We start from the raw sequence: 15902 nt of genomic DNA on the forward strand, positions 1-15902 counted from the left end.
TGCTAGATCTGTTCTAAATCTATCCCATTTAGCACGGTGGTAGTGCCACACAACATGCTGGATAGTGTCCTCAGTGGGAAGACAGGACTTTGTCTCCATGAGGACTGTGCGGTGGTCACTCCTACCAATACTGTCATGGACAGTTACATCTGCGACAGGTAGATCGGTGAGGACGAGGTCAAGTAAGTTTTTCCCTCATGTTGGTTCGCTCACCACCTGCCGCAGGCCCAGTCTGGTAGCTATGTCCTTCAGGACTCGGCCAGCTCGGTCAGTAGTGGTGCTACCGAGCCACTCTTGGTGATGGACATTGAAGTCCCCCACCCAGAGTACATTCTGTGCCCTTGCTACCCTCAGTGCATCCTCCAAGTGGTGCTCCACATGGAGGAGGACTGATTCATCAGCTGAGGGAGGGCGGTAGGTTGTAATCACCAGGAGATTTCTTTGTCCATGTTTGACCTGATGCCATGTAATTTCATGGGGTTTTATCCTTATTAGGACTTTTTTTTAAAAAGTGAGATTGTACAAATGAGTGGCTTGCTAGGCCATTTCAGAGGGCGATTAAGAATCAACCACATTGCTGTGGGTCTGGAGTCACATATAGGCCAGACAGGGTAAGGACAGCAGGTTTCCTTCCCTAAAGGACATAGTGAACCAGATCGGTTTTTACGACAATGTGGTAGTTTCATGGCCAATGTTGAGGATTCCCAGGGCCACTCCCTCCTGACTGTATATCACTGTACCGCCACCTCTGGTTGGTCTGTCCTGCCAGTGGGACAAGACATACCCAGGGATGGTGATGGAAGAGTCTGGGACATTGGCTGAAAGGTATGATTCTGTGAGTATGGCTGTATCAGGCTGTTGCGTGACTAGTCTGTGGGACAGCTCTCCGAATTTTGGCACAAGTCCCCAGATGTTAGTGAGGAGGACTTTTCAGGATCGACTGGGCCTGGTTTGCCTTTGTCATGTCCGGTGCCTAGTGGTCCGATGCTGGGTGGTCCGTCCGGTTTTATCCTTATTTTGACTTTTTTTTAAAAAGTGAGATTGTACAAATGAGTGGCTTGCTAGGCCATTTCAGAGGGCGATTAAGAATCAACCACATTGCTGTGCATCTGGAGTCACATATAGGCCAAACCGGGAAGGGACGGCAGGTTTCCTTCCCTAAAGGACATTAGTGAACCAGATCGGTTTTTACGACAATGTGGTAGCCTCATGGCCACCATTACTGATACTAGTTCTTTTTTTAATTGAGGTGTTTAAATTGATAAAAGGATTTGATAGGGTAGATACAGAGAAACTATTTCCTCTGGTGGGGAAATCCAGAACAAGGGGACAGAATCTTAAAATTAGGATTAGTCCATTTAGGAGTGACATTAGGAAACACTTGTTCACACACAGGATAGTGGAAATCTGAAACTCTCTCCCCCAAAAGGCTGGGATGTTGGGTCACTGAGATTGATAGATTTTAGTTAGGTAAGGGTACCAAGGGATATGGAGCAAAGGCGGGTAAATGAAGTTGGGATACAGATCAGCCATGATCTAACTAAATGGCAGAACAGGCTCGATGGGCTGAATGGCCTCCTCCTGTTCCTATGTCCCTAAACTGCAGCAGCTGATTTGGTAGGTATGCTTTAAAGTGAATTCAACTTTCTTTCTGTTTCACTGTTTTTAAAAAAGGTGTCACAGAAATGATTTCAGGGAAAATATTTTTATTTAAGAATTAAGAACAATGCAAAGATAAATATTTAAAACAGATCTGAAGCAGCTTCACCATTCATCCCTCTTCATTCTATTTGGCGAATGGCAGGATCTCACAGTTACTGGACTTTGCCACTAAGTGCTGTTATAAGGGCAGAATTAGGCTGCAGCGCAGCCAAAGATCAGAAGTAGAGTTATCCAATTAAGTGATACGTCAATTTGGATTTATAAGGCTATGTACAATGATAACTTGCCACGATCCAATTAATAGAAAACATTTTTAGCTAGATGAATAAGATCGCTACATGAGCCAATCTACAGAAATGTTCTGACCCAAAGTGTGTCAAATTATCAAGACTGCTTGACTGGCATCAGTCGGCATCTGGAGGCCTAACAATGGTCTAAGACCTGCCTGGTCAGCAAATGCATTAAAATGGCACATATTTGACTCTCCAAAGGAGCATGTGCCTAATGGTTGGGAAACACCGGGGATGAAATTGGGGGTCTTCGGCAGTAGCACAAAACGGGTTTGTGGTGAATCAGCCGCCCGTTTTACACCACACCCCATTTCCCATGGAAAAGAAAATCGGACGCGATGTAAAACACGCAGCCGATTCGCTATGAACCCGTTTTGCGCTACTGGTGAAGAAAAGACTCCCAATTTCACCTCCATTGCATTCAGGCATTAGATAAAAGTATTGGTTGCAGTTCACAGTTGTCGTTCCACAGACACAACAATTCATTATGAAAAATCATACTGATGTAAAATATCCTAAAGAGATTTTACTCTGTACCCACACATTTATTTAAAAGCACAGTTAGTTTGATACTTAATATAATTCTTGGAACTTTTTAAAAAAATTATAGATTACTTAAGATTTTAGAATTGGCAAAAATAAAACCTAACAAATGTTTGTTTCTTTTCCTAATTTGTTTGACTCGAAAACAGATGACATTACTACTTATTTTTTTCTACACTTGGGAATGAAGTTCTTTTTCAAACATGCGTTTCATTGTCAGGGTCGCTGGCGGTTGTTTTGACTGAAAGGTCTCCTTTGTCCTGATAAGGCATCATTTCAGTACCACAATTGGATGCCGTGTGGTTGTCCTTGGCTAGAAAATGTTTCTTTAGCAGCACGCCAACACCAACAAACAGAAGCAAGCCCACTCCACGCAGTCCAGCTATTAATCCCAGGAAGATATCCCTGCATGGAATGAGAGTATAGGAACAACGCATCAAAATTCTAGCTTTCTCTCTCTCTCATTTAGAGTGGTTCAGCTGGCAAGGACAGCACACCATGAAAATAAGTTCCCAGCATTGGTCCATGGTCTGTCTTAAGTTAACTGGTCTCAGTTGGGTTGGCAGTAAGCATGCTACAATCGGCCTCCAGTGCCCTGGGGCCAGGAAGGGAGAAATCATCTCCCAGACTTCCCACTCCTGATTGCTCGCCAGTCAGCCCCTGATGGAACGTGCTCGTTTATAGACACCAAAGCAAACACAGGAATGGGTGCAGCCGCCTTGCCCCTCGTGGTAGAATAGCCCTTCAGTGCTCACTTTCTGGGCCGCTACATGAAGAATGGCCACTTGAATGAGGCACTGGAAGGAGAACCCGTGCCTTCTGAAACCAAAGCCCAGCAGAAATCAACATCCTGGGGAGATGAGGGGGGAGAGAAAACTGACAGAGAGAACAAATAAAGTGGTAATTTTGCTGCTGGCAAATGTTAATGGGTTAAAATCACCATAAATACGGCAAAGAAGTGGGATGTTCAGCCACTAACAGGAAGGGCCCATGCTGCAACAGCCGAGTAGATTAGTTGCAAACCCTATCGTCTGCTGAATGCCATTTGGACATATCGTTGGAGTCACCCCCCATTGACGGCAAGGTGTATGGATAATTTCTATCAGATGGGCCACCTGTAGCTCATCGAAAGTCTTGTGCAGCAAGAAGATCCTGCAAATATGATGCTATTTAATGGCACCTGGGCAACACTTAATTCAGGGCCTATCCTTCATGGGGTAATGCAGAAGAGCTCTATTGTGGCAAATGGAGCGGATACGACTGGGTAGATCCTCACTAGGTCACAGGTCTAGCGCCACAACACTGTCATACTGCTTCTCTTCTCCACACTCTAGCTGACCCAAGCTGGGAGCACAGGATTGCCAAATGAACCCTAAACGAGTGGGGCAAAATGCAGCTGTGTTGTGCCTAGTTATCTGCTGCTGGGCCAACTTTTCTCAGTACAGGTTTTGTATTGGCATAATAAAGTGCCTCATCTTCTTTCGTGCAGAGGGTAAAGAGCTGCCAATTTAGGTGCCAGCCTTGTCTCAGTTGAAAGCACTCTCGGCTTGGAGTCAGTAGGTCATGCATTCAAGTCCCACTCCAGAGTTTTGAGCACAAAATCCAGGCTGACACTTCAGTGCAGTGCTGAGGGAGTGCTGCACTGCCGGATGAGATGTTAAACCATCTGCCCTTTCAGGTGGACATAAAAGATCCGACAGCACTATTCAAAGAACAGGGTAGTTCTCCCGGGCGTCCTGGCCAGTATTTATCCCTCAACCAACATCACTAAAAAAAGATTATCTCGTCGTTTATTTCATTGCTGTTTGTGGGACCTTGCTGTGTGCAAATGGGCTGCTGTGTATCCCTACATTACCATAGTGCCTACACTTCAAAAGTAATTCACTGGCTGTAAAGCACTTTGGGATGTCCTGAGGTCATGAAAGGCACTATATAATAGAATATAAAACCAGTTGGAGGGTAGATTATACCTTCTGATTTCCTCTTATTGAATTCATACCCTTTAATTCCTTACTTTAAAACATCTCGTTCATTTCACTCCTTACATCAACCATGTCCGTTGTATGGAGCCAACAAACCCATCTTACCTGAACGCATCAGAGTCGTACATCCTGCAGGCCCCTCGCCCGCCACACTTCTTGGTTCCCCATTTCAGACACGTTGCGTCTATCAAAGCTCCGAAGTAAATAGGAGCGGGAATTCCAGCTGGAACAGGAGGAAGGAGACATTTGTCAATCGTTATTCCAGCCCTATCCTACAACCATTTACGCAATTATTTTAAATGGCTTCATTTTCACAATCACACGCTCATATTATCCCAGCTCACATCTCCGATCAGTCCTGTCATCGGTTATTTTTAGAAGCACATTTAAATGCATTATGCACGAGGTGTCAGAGCTTTGAAAAGCTTTTTATTTGCATGGCTGGCTCTTCTTTACCCAACGGAATATCTTCCCGTTCAACATGATTTGCTTTTCACCTTGAGGAAAAACGGGAACATTCAGCCATGTCAACGTTTCTTTTTTCTCCCACTCCGACTGATCTTGAAAAGTACAGATTTAATCATCCCCTTTGCTGCGTACACATTATATTGTTTACAAATAATGTTAGCTAAGCTTCAGGACTTTAGTGTCTTGAAAACTATTCATGGCAAAAGGGTGGGCACATGGGATTAGGACTACTGTTTGTGCCGAACGTAAACGCCAACACAGGCTGATTGAGCCCAATGACCTCTTTCCGTGTTGTAATTTCTATGTCGCAGCACTGAGTTATACTGTTGGCTCTGCGCCACTCTAATTAAAAGGAAGCAGAGCTCAGTCCATTCCAGTAACCATGTGTAAGCAGGACTCGGCTCACCAGCATCCAATTTTTGAACCGGAGAGTCAATAATTTGCTAAAGTTAAAGTTTAAAAAAAGTTCCCAAGGGGCCACTGGGAACATTTTAAGATTTGCTTGCGTTGGATATAATTGTACTGAGGTCAACACAAAGCAGAAGTACTGTCCATTGTACGATTACCTTGAAGTGGTTTCACACTGTCTTTCAAATGGAATCGGGCTGCGTTCTCTGAAGTTGCCCCAGTGATTCCTTACAGATTCATGTTGAACCAATGCAAAAATCTGCACTATTACTGGTTCATAAACCTCACATGCCAATCCATTCATGGGCATTGTGAGGTGTAATGACTGTGTGTAACACTCATCCTGATCTCACTGAACCACAGATCAACCACGGCAGTAAAGGTGGGTGCAAATGGCCTGCTCGAGGCCTCCCCTAATGACAATCACCATTGCCTGTTGGCAGGTGCGTAGGACATCCTGGTGCTGTTAGATCTCCTGTGTAATGCAGCTGAGATTGAAATGTCAGTGAAGTAAGGAAGGAGTTTAAATCAGTATCTGTTCACTGGATGTTACTGAGCACATAGTTCACTGCACTGCCTGTCTAACTGCTTAACCTTCATCATCTCTTCTCTTTACTTTGGTTTTAGTTTAGCTACTGGAAAAACGCACTGCATGTTTCATGTTTACTTTTGCTGAATGTCTTACTAAAGTTGTTTCTCTTCCTCTTTCATTTACTCATTGACCCTTTCCATCTTAGTTCGCGCAGTCAGTCTTTTACCTCTCTTTTTCTTTATCTTCTCTTTCTATTTTTTCCTTTTTCTGTCTCTGACCCTTATTTTGTTTCCCTCCATCCCTGGCTTGGTGTCTCTCCTCCCTCCGCCCCGGAAGCTTGGATCTTCCAGGACTAGGAAGTTGACTGACTACAGTATGAAGAGTCACCATTCTGGGAAGAATAATAAATAGCACCAAGGTATAACATGGCTTAGCACTTTCCTGCTCATTCTCTGTTAACAAGAATCCCAGTAGACCTGACTGCGTTCAATAGCCTTCAATAAAAAAAAGCTTTCAACTACATTTGGGAATTTTTTTTTAAAACCAGCTCTTGCTGGATCCAACATTATTTTTGCAAGCTGCTACATTTCAAATTCACAAAACCTTTACATCATATCTTCTAAGCTAGCCTCAAATTTAAAATTCTCATCCTTGTGTTCAAATCCCTCCACTGCCTCATCCCTCCCTATCTCTGTAACCTCCTCCAGCCCTACGAGAAATCTGCGTTCATCCAACTCTGGTCTCTTGTGCATCCCCGATTTCCATCGCCCCACATTCAGCTGTCTTGGCCCCATGCTCTGGAATTCCCTCCCTAAACCTCTCTCTTTCTTCCTTTAAGACGCTCCTTAAAAACTACCTCTTTGACCAAGCTTTTGGTCAACTGTCCTAATATCTCCTTATGTGGCTCGGTGTCAAATTTTGTCTGATAATGCTCCTGTGAAGCACATTGGGACGTTTTCCAATGTCAAAGGTGCTGTATAAATTCAAGCTGTTGTTGACCTACACTTAGTTTGTTTAACTGGGAAAACTAGACTGTAGTACCCTTTAGGCCGACCAAGGACGAAGATCTCCTCTGGTTGTTTTTGCATTAGTGACATTGTAAGTGGCAAGATCCTCCAAAAGGCTGTGGATGCTGGGTCAATTGGAGCTTTCAAGGCTGAGATTGATAGATTTTTGTTGGGTAAGGGTATCAAGGGATATGGAGCTAAAGTTGGTAAATGAAGTTGAGGTACAGATCAGCCATGATCTAACTGAATGGTGGAGCAGACTCTAGGGGCTGAACGGCCTACTCCTGTACCTATTTCCCCAATTGCTATTTCTAGCAAAATCTTTACAAAGGCATTAAAGATTTTTCCAGAAACAAGACGAGTGAGGATGTTGCCTCATTATATTTATGTTTTCGCTAACACAACCAGGTCTCCCCCTTCCCCCAGTTATTGGGACAAACTTTTTTTTTTGAAATCAAAGAAAGGAAATTGAAGTGACTCACTCACCAAGTGTTCTTCCCATCAAGGTCTGTATACCTATTGCCAGTGATTTCAGCTCCGGCTCATTGCACCTGATGACAATGTGAAACATTACTGTCAGTGTTGAGACAAATGCATGAAAGAAAAATGAGTGTAGAGTACCTTACCGACCAGCACTGTGTATGCAGTAGTACCATACTGGCCAAGGTCAGAGGATGGGCGGGTTGAATGCAGGACAAACTTTTTATGTTCCAGTCATACAACATCCTAAAGAGCTTGCATTCTGCTTAATTTAGGGGACAACCAATATTGGTGAATGACCACACTAAACAATAGATTGATTATGAAAAGAAAACGCCACAAAATATAATTCACTGGCAGCAGGGAAGATAGTACAAGGTTCAAAACTCTACAGTTATTTATTGTAAATCTCTTTTTATTAAGTTAAACATAACATGCATGCTAGACTTTCCTCCATGTCTCCCACAGGCAAATTATTAATAGGTACATAAGAAGCGATTTTGCAAATCAAGGCTTCTATAATGGAGGCTTGTTAGACAGGAACATGGGTCACATAACGCTACAGTGTTATAGCATCAGGTCTAATGACCTCCCTTCTGACTGGGGAGCAAATTCTCACAAAATTCCCCTTGGAATGTAAATCGTGACCATCAGAAGTTGCTACGAGATGAATTTAAATAGTGCAAGGATCAGGGTTCACAATGGACAGCCTTAATGATAAAACACTTGACAAATTGAAATTCACGGGCTCTTTCAAGAGTCTTGCTTTTTTTTCCCAAACCAGTGAGTCAGGGAGCTGCGGTGAACATTTAACTCTGTGACTCAATATAAATAGAAACTTAAACCATCTTTTTTCAATTTGTCATCAACCACTGCACAAATTCCACAGAGGGTAAAGTACAATATCACTGGTGTGGGCTGTCTGAATGGATTAAGTTTACAGCCGTATTTAGAGTGACATGTATTTAAGAGCCCTCTCCAACTGAAGTGATTATTCTGAGCAATGAAGAAAAGTACTGGGTCCCAAATTAGAGATTAAATTTAATTTGGCCTCTAATGCATCCCAAAATCCCTTTGTCCCACCACTGGCAGCCGTGCCTTCGAGGCCCCAAGCTCTGCAATTCCCTCCCTAAACCTCTCCACCTCCTTCTCTTTTTTTGATGTGGAGATGCCGGTGATGGACTGGGGTTGACAATTGTAAACAATTTTACAACACCAAGTTATAGTCCAGCAATTTTATTTGAAATTCACAAGCTTTCGGAGGCTTCCTCCTTCCTCAGGTGAATGTTGTGGAACATTTCCACAACATTCACCTGAGGAAGGAGGAAGCCTCCGAAAGCTTGTGAATTTTAAATAAAATTGCTGGACTATAACTTGGTGTTGTAAAATTGTTTACAATTCTCTTTTTTTGAAGACCCTCCTTAAAGCCCACCTCTTTGACCAAGCTTTTAGCTTCCCAATACCTCCTTCTTTGGATCAGAGTTGATTTTTGCCTGATTTCTGTGAAGTGCCTTGGAACGTTTTTCTACGTTGAAGGTACTAAATAATTAAGTTGTTGCTATTAAAAGGGGCAGTCAGTTCAGCAAGAGCTCAGAGTGTGGGAACTGGTTCATTGAGAAATTATACTGTAAGCACGGGCAACCAGGTAGCACCATTTCTGCAATGTAGAGGTAAATCTGGGTGAGTGCGACACTCTTGGTGAAACACATGAAATTTTTTTTTTTATTCATTCACGGGATGTGGGCGTCGCTGGCAAGGCCGGCATTTATTGCCCATCCCTAAGAGGGCAATTAAGAATCAACCACATTGCTGTGGGTCTGGAGTCACATTTTGGCCAGACCGGGTAAGGACAGCAGGTTTCCTTCCCTAAAGGACATTAGTGAACCAGATGGGTTTTTACGACAATCTGGTAGTTTCATGGCTATCATTACTGATACTAGTATTTTAATTCCAGATTTTTATTTTAATTAATTGAATTTAAATTCGCCAGCCGCCGTGGCGGGATTTGAACTCGTGACTCTGGATTTTAGTCCAGGCCTCTGGATTACTAGCCCAGTAACATAACCACTACGCTACCGTAAAAACTCTGGGATAAACTCTGACTGTCAACAGACAGTTATACACCAGGAGTGGTGGGCCATTTTTGGGAGGTACAATCACACTTTTGGCATGTAACACAGCACAAAATAAGTTTACCATTGAACAATTAGGCTACGGCAGCCTAAAGGTGTCATGAGTTCCGATACCACAATGACAAATTGTGAAATTTAATCCATTCAATCTGGTCATTTTTGGGGCTAGTGCCAGAAAATTACCACTAATTTTGCTGGGTTGGTGTAAAAATCCAACTGGTCGACTTATGTCCTTCAGGGAAGGGAGCCTGTCACTCCTACACGGTCTGGCTCAGGGATGGACAATTAGTACTGCCTTGCCAGTGTCAATGACATCCCAAGAACAAGTAAAAAAAAATAGAAAACTCAGCTTTAGATTGTAGTCACTGGAAAAACATAGATTGTGTTGTAATCAGTCCACCCAGTGACTTACAAGACAAAAATTGATACAGTCCCCAGCACTTCTAGGGGGTGCACTGGTCTTAATGCAATTATCCCATGGACAGTAGAAGCACGAAGTATCGAATAAAGACTGCCAGCTCCACTTTGTTCATCCTAAAGAGAGGGACACAGTACTTTGGCCGATGATGGAGAAAAAGACAATGAAATCTTGCAGCCCGAGCGGACCGGTAAATACATGTAATTCCATCACTCAGTCACTATTTCACGCTCCCTGTACAAACAGTGGCACTACAGGATGGAGGCACTCAGATCCTCAGGTGGATAGTTAACAGTACGAACTGAAAGATATTTAATAAACATTTCAATTTGCGTGAAATTAGTGGGGCTTTTAAAGAGGTAAGTAGAGAGGATTAAGTAACTAAGGCCATTGCACTTCAATGAGGTGTGAAGGGCTTATTGAATTGCCCGAAATAACCGGCGAACTTAATATGTTGTAATTGACTCTTATGGTAATGGAAAAATAGTTATCGTTAATTGCCCAGATTGATGGTTGCCCGCCATAATCGTGGTCAGTATAGGCTGGGGGGGGGTGGGGGGGGCGGGGGGGGAGGAAAACAGTACCTGAATCTGAAGGAAGGGCTATAGGCCTTTTTAAACTTAAAAAAAAACCTTTACCTGAGTAAAATCATATATCCGGGAACCGATCCGAAGGAAAAACTAAAAGCACTAAGCACGGTGGTCGCCAAGTAGTAAGGGAAAATTCTTTCGCAATCGTCTGCTGTTGAGCACTGCCCCAGAAGGGCTGAGGAATTGCCAGATGTCAAAGCAGATATGCAGCTGCAGTTGTGGAACGTCTGCGTAGAAAAAAAGACAAAACTAGAATCAAAGAGTCAGTTTGGATTTGCGAGGAAATCTCGTAATTTCTATCAGTCATATTATAAATGTTTTAGCAATTAAAAGAAGACTTTTTTTTTGAAAAAACAGGGGAGGGTGGGAATATTTTCTGTTCTACACCATTATTTAGAAAGTTTCACTGATTTACACTATTGCACTAGCGAATCGGCAGCCCATTTTACAGCTCCCCTGATTTTTCTTTCCTTTGAATTCAAATTGGGAGGGATGTAATCACCTGTCGCCATCACCCGTTCTACACTATCGCACAAAGTCAAAATTACCGCACTGTAACCAAATCGTCAGATCCCAACAACAAGTAAGATGAAGGCGCTAAACATTACACCAATAAGTTGAGAAAAGAAATCCTGTTCCAGTATGCAGTGCGTATAATATAGTTCTTTGTCGGACAAGTGAGATAACTTGTACCTACACCCATTGCTAACCTCATTCTAATTAATAACAAGGGCTCCATGTAACAAAAGTTGGTGACTAACACTTCAAATATTGATTAGCAGATCTCCTGTGGTATTGTTCAGTGTGGTAGAGGTCATGCTGTTGCAAGAGGGCACTCGGATGTGGGTGGGGAAGAGATGCACTAAAAGGATTTGGAAAGAGGTTTGACAGATCTGCTCAGACAGTGAAGTAAATGCTTTTTGATTGATTTATTTATTTTCCAGGAACCAAACAATACTTTTTGTCTATTGCAGATAAGTAAAATGAAAATGTCTTTGTTCTCCTCGCATGCCAACAATTACATAAATTAATATGCTGGTGCTTGTAACATAAGGGAGTAATGCAGTGTGATGGGCAAAATGGGAATGAATTCAATTGCTGTTCAAGTTAAGAGAGAATTTGGGGGAAAGAGACCTGTACTCTTCAAAAAGGCAGAAAATAGCTTACCTCCAGACTAAGGCATCAGGCTAAACTAATTGGTCAGATTTAGTTACAGATGAAATAATATAGAGAGACAAAAAGACACAGTAACATACTGGAACAGCACAGTACTTAAAAAGGGATCATATACTTTTCTTAAAAAGGTGTTTCTTCAAGTCTGTTCTCAACAAACTCTTCAAAAATAGTCTCACATGGTAAATACATGAATTGGTTTCTCAAAGACCTCTTTCTATGGTCACTGGCAGATAGCAGCAGTGACGTGAGAGAGAATTGAAGATCCTAGGAAATTCCATGGGTTATAAGGATGTTTTCTCCTTGTCTTCATGCCTTTAGACAGGCAATCTAAGTGCTACTATTTTTAAATAGGCAAGATATGAACTGGTAGTTTAAAAGCCTGCTTTTGACATCCAACAACAGTTATCATTGAATCATGCAGCATAGAAGGAGGCCAATCGGCCCATCATGCCTGTAGCGTCTCTTTGAAAGAGCTATCCAATTAGTCCCACTCCCTTGCTCTATCCCCACAGCCCTGCAAATGTTTCCCCTTTAAGTAGTTATCCAATTCCTTTTTGAAAGTTACTATTTCAGGCAGTGCATTCCAGATCATAACATCTCACTGCATTAAAAAAAAATCTCATCGCCCCTCTGGTTCTTTTGCCAATTACCTTAAATCGGTGTCCTCTGCCAGTGGAAACAGTTTCTCCCCGTTTACTCTATCAAAACCCCTCTTTGGGTTTAATCATTCTCATTATTTAAATGAAGTTTGAACTCCACAAATTAACAAACGTCCAATTTCTTAGAGTTTAAAAAATATCCCAGGACACTGTTGATTACAGCATTGGGCACGGCCACACAACCTTCTGAAAGATGCAGCACCAAGACTAAATATCACAGCAAGAGCAACAAAAGATATAAAGTGATTCCATGCACTAAGTCAGTTGGGAGGGAATGGAATCAATGTAGGCGATACCCCTGGTCCTTCACAAAGTTTATTATTTGGTTAATTTAGGATCACTGGGGCTTTGACCCAGACATAGTTGGCGGCAGCCATTAATATTTCAAAGGCGTGCTTGGAATTTATTTTGAGGGTACCGCAATTTTATAATAATAAATTTATACATCTCATTGGACAAAACCTCTATTTGCATCTGGCCTCATTGGTTGCGATTTGTCTCTGTTTAATGAATATGAAATTTGAGCCAATCAGATACAAGTGTCTGACTGACACACACAATTTATTGTCCGGAAGGCCACAGGAAATGGTGTTTAGCAAAACAAACAAGAAAAAAAACACCTTGAAGGAATTTCTGTATCGAGGATAGAGGTTCAGATTCAAATGGCCAAGACTTTGGCTTGCTGTATGAATGTAACGGCTATGAAATTGAGATGTTAAAATCGAGTTCCTTCACACCCTGTAACTTCTCCAAGCCATTCCCCCAATGATGTCATCAGTAAGAACATGGCCGTGACCATTATCCAGACATCTATTTCCTGACTGGCTGTAAAAAGCAGCCATTGTTGTTGGGTTCCGGCCAGTGAGAGCCCAGTTGTGGTAAGTTTTGGTGGGGGGGATGGGGAAAAAAGGGGGAGAAGTTGCTCCAATATTCAAAATGGAGAGCGAGAGCCAGGAGGATGAAAACAGATAGAAATGTTAACAACTGATTTTGAAAGAGGAAAAACACATGCACAATATGGGGTGGGGGGGGGGGGAAATCATACAACAGATAAGTCAGGTTAGAATGGATAGAGTGTGGTAAAAAGTAAAATTAAAATAATAAGAACGGAAGATCAAGAGAACGAGGAAAAGAAAACAAGGATACGTAGAATTGAAGTGGAACAATTTTTATAGGGACATCGGAATTGCTAGACGAAGAAAGGCCAAGGTTCATCTCGGTCGCCTTCTACCATCCTGGTAGTCACATGATACAATAATAATGTAGTTTTTGACTAATCATAGCAATCAATCTCTTAATTACTCTACAAAAGACCCAGACATGAGATGAGGAAAATCCTAGTGGTGGAGAGCTTTGGGAACCATAGGCCCAAAGTCACCACCCTCCACCCACCCACCCCCCACCCCACCTCAGCAAAGCATGTCACACTTACCATGTCATGTCTCAAATTAAATCATATACCGTATCCCAAAATGTTATTTTCTGTAAGTAATTTATCTAATTTGCATTTGAATGAATCAATACAATCTGCTTCCACCATCTCCCTAGGGAACCTGCTCCATAGACTGGCCACTCGTTCACTGAAACTTTGTTTCCGCCCATTTGTTTCAAGTTTATCCCCCTTCATGTGCAGGCGGTGTCCTCTGGTTCTACTGTTCTGGACAAGATAAGATAGCTGGTCATGGTCTACATTACCTAGTCCCTTTGGAATCCTAAAAGCAGCAATCACATCACCTCTCAACCTTGCTTTCTCCGGTGAGAACATGCCCAATTTACATAATCGCTCCTCATAATCCAATCCCTCCATCAGAAGTGTGATGTGGAAATGCCGGTGATGGACTGGGGTGGACAAATGTAAGGAATCTTACAACACCAGGTTATAGTCCAACAATTTTATTTGAAAATCACAAGCTTTCGGAGGCTTTCTCCTTCGTCACGACGAAGGAGAAAGCCTCCGAAAGCTTGTGATTTTCAAATAAAACTGTTGGACTATAACCTGGTGTTGTAAGATTCCTTACATTTGTCCATCAGAGGTGATGTCAGGAAGCACTTCTTCACACAAAGGGTAGTGGAAATCTGGAACTCTCTGCCCCAAAAAGCTGTTGAGGCTGGGGGTCCATTGAAAATTTCAAAACTGAGATTAATAGATTTTTGTTAGGTAAGGGCATTAAGGGATATGGAACCAAGGCAAGTAAATGGAATTAAGATACACATCAGCCATGATCTAATTGAATGGCGGAACAGGCTCGAGGGGCCGAAACGCTTACTCCTGTTCCTATGTTCCCATATTTATTTTGGATTCAACTATTGTTGAGCTGTTTATCGTTAATACAAACAGTCTCCTCTGGTTCTGTACGTTATTATGGTCCAACTCTTAACATTTTATTCCTGTAACATTAGTGTTCGTTCATGTGTTACATTGCATGACTTGTAAACATCAGCACACGGCTCCCTCTGAACCTGCTGGGTTGTTTTTGGTTAAAACTACGCAGATTACGGGGTGATGTGATAGCAGCATTTAACATTTTGAAAGAATGGGGCAGGGAAGACAAAAGCAGACTGTTTCCAGTAGCCAAGGGGTCAAGAATGAGGGGCCATAGATACAAGATTAAATGTAAGATATTTGGAACAGAAGGCAGAAGAAACTTCTGCACACATACAGTTTGGAGGCTGTGAAACTCACTTCCAGGGTTAGCGGTTGATTAGATTGGTGGGGGGGGGTGGGGGGAAATGAAGGGAAAGGGGTTGAAGGGATACGGGAACTGGGTGGGTAAATGTAATTAGAATTATTTGCTCGTGTGGAGGGTGAACGCCGACACGGACTGTGGGCCGTTTCTGTTTTGTGACTTCTATGCAGTTCTAAAGATGAAAAGTTAACCACAAAAAGTAAATCAAAGGCTCTTACAGTATTTCTCCCTATTCCAGTAGACGTTTTGCAACCAGCAAGACAGGGTGAAACGTACGTGACCCCATTTTCAGCACAAACGGGCTCCCACTGTGTCCGTTTGCAAAAGCAGCCAGCGTTACAATCGTGGTACAGATTACTTCCCTCATAGGAGACCTGTGAGGTACTGAGAAACAATGTAAGAAAGGATTCATCGAATCATACAACGCAGAAGGAGGCCATTCGGCCCATCATGCCGGCTCTTTGAACGAGCTATCCAATTAGTCCCACTCTCCTGCTCTTTCCCCATAACCCTGCAAAATTTTTACCCTTCATGTATTTATCCAATTCCTTTTTTGAAAGTTGCTACTGAATCTGCTTCCAACAATTTTTCAGGCAGCACATACCAGATCACAACTTGCTGTGTAAAAAAAAAGTTTCTCCCTATTTACCACATCAAAACTTCAATTTTGGAACAGTTGTGCTGAGAGATGACCTGGATTATTTTATTATTTTATTTCCAAACTATCTTAAATAGGGGTTAACATGCAAAAAAAAAAGTTCAACAGAAGGGGACACAGATAAAACAGATGACAGAAAAACATCAGGGATGGGAATGGGAAGGGGATATACGGCTCAGAGATATTAGGGTAGATTTTCCTCTTTGAGCC

General features: G+C 42.4%; 1 protein-coding gene across 1 annotated transcript in view; it reads right to left on the minus strand.

Annotated features, from left to right (window-relative positions):
• Nucleotides 1-1689: 1689 nt before the first annotated feature.
• The window catches only part of LOC137341820 (solute carrier organic anion transporter family member 1C1-like), a 35406-nt gene continuing 21193 nt past the window's right edge, over nt 1690-15902 (minus strand). The window contains exons 10-14 of the mRNA XM_068005325.1: nt 15253-15418; nt 10561-10739; nt 7379-7443; nt 4583-4700; nt 1690-2900 (exon numbers count right to left, since the gene is read on the minus strand). Of these exons, the coding sequence (XP_067861426.1) occupies nt 2693-2900; nt 4583-4700; nt 7379-7443; nt 10561-10739; nt 15253-15418 (736 nt within the window). The 3' untranslated portion in view covers nt 1690-2692. The remainder of the gene's footprint in view (nt 2901-4582; nt 4701-7378; nt 7444-10560; nt 10740-15252; nt 15419-15902) is intronic.

Source organism: Heptranchias perlo, chromosome 24, assembly GCF_035084215.1.
Source record: "Heptranchias perlo isolate sHepPer1 chromosome 24, sHepPer1.hap1, whole genome shotgun sequence".
NCBI classification, from domain to species: domain Eukaryota; kingdom Metazoa; phylum Chordata; class Chondrichthyes; order Hexanchiformes; family Hexanchidae; genus Heptranchias; species Heptranchias perlo.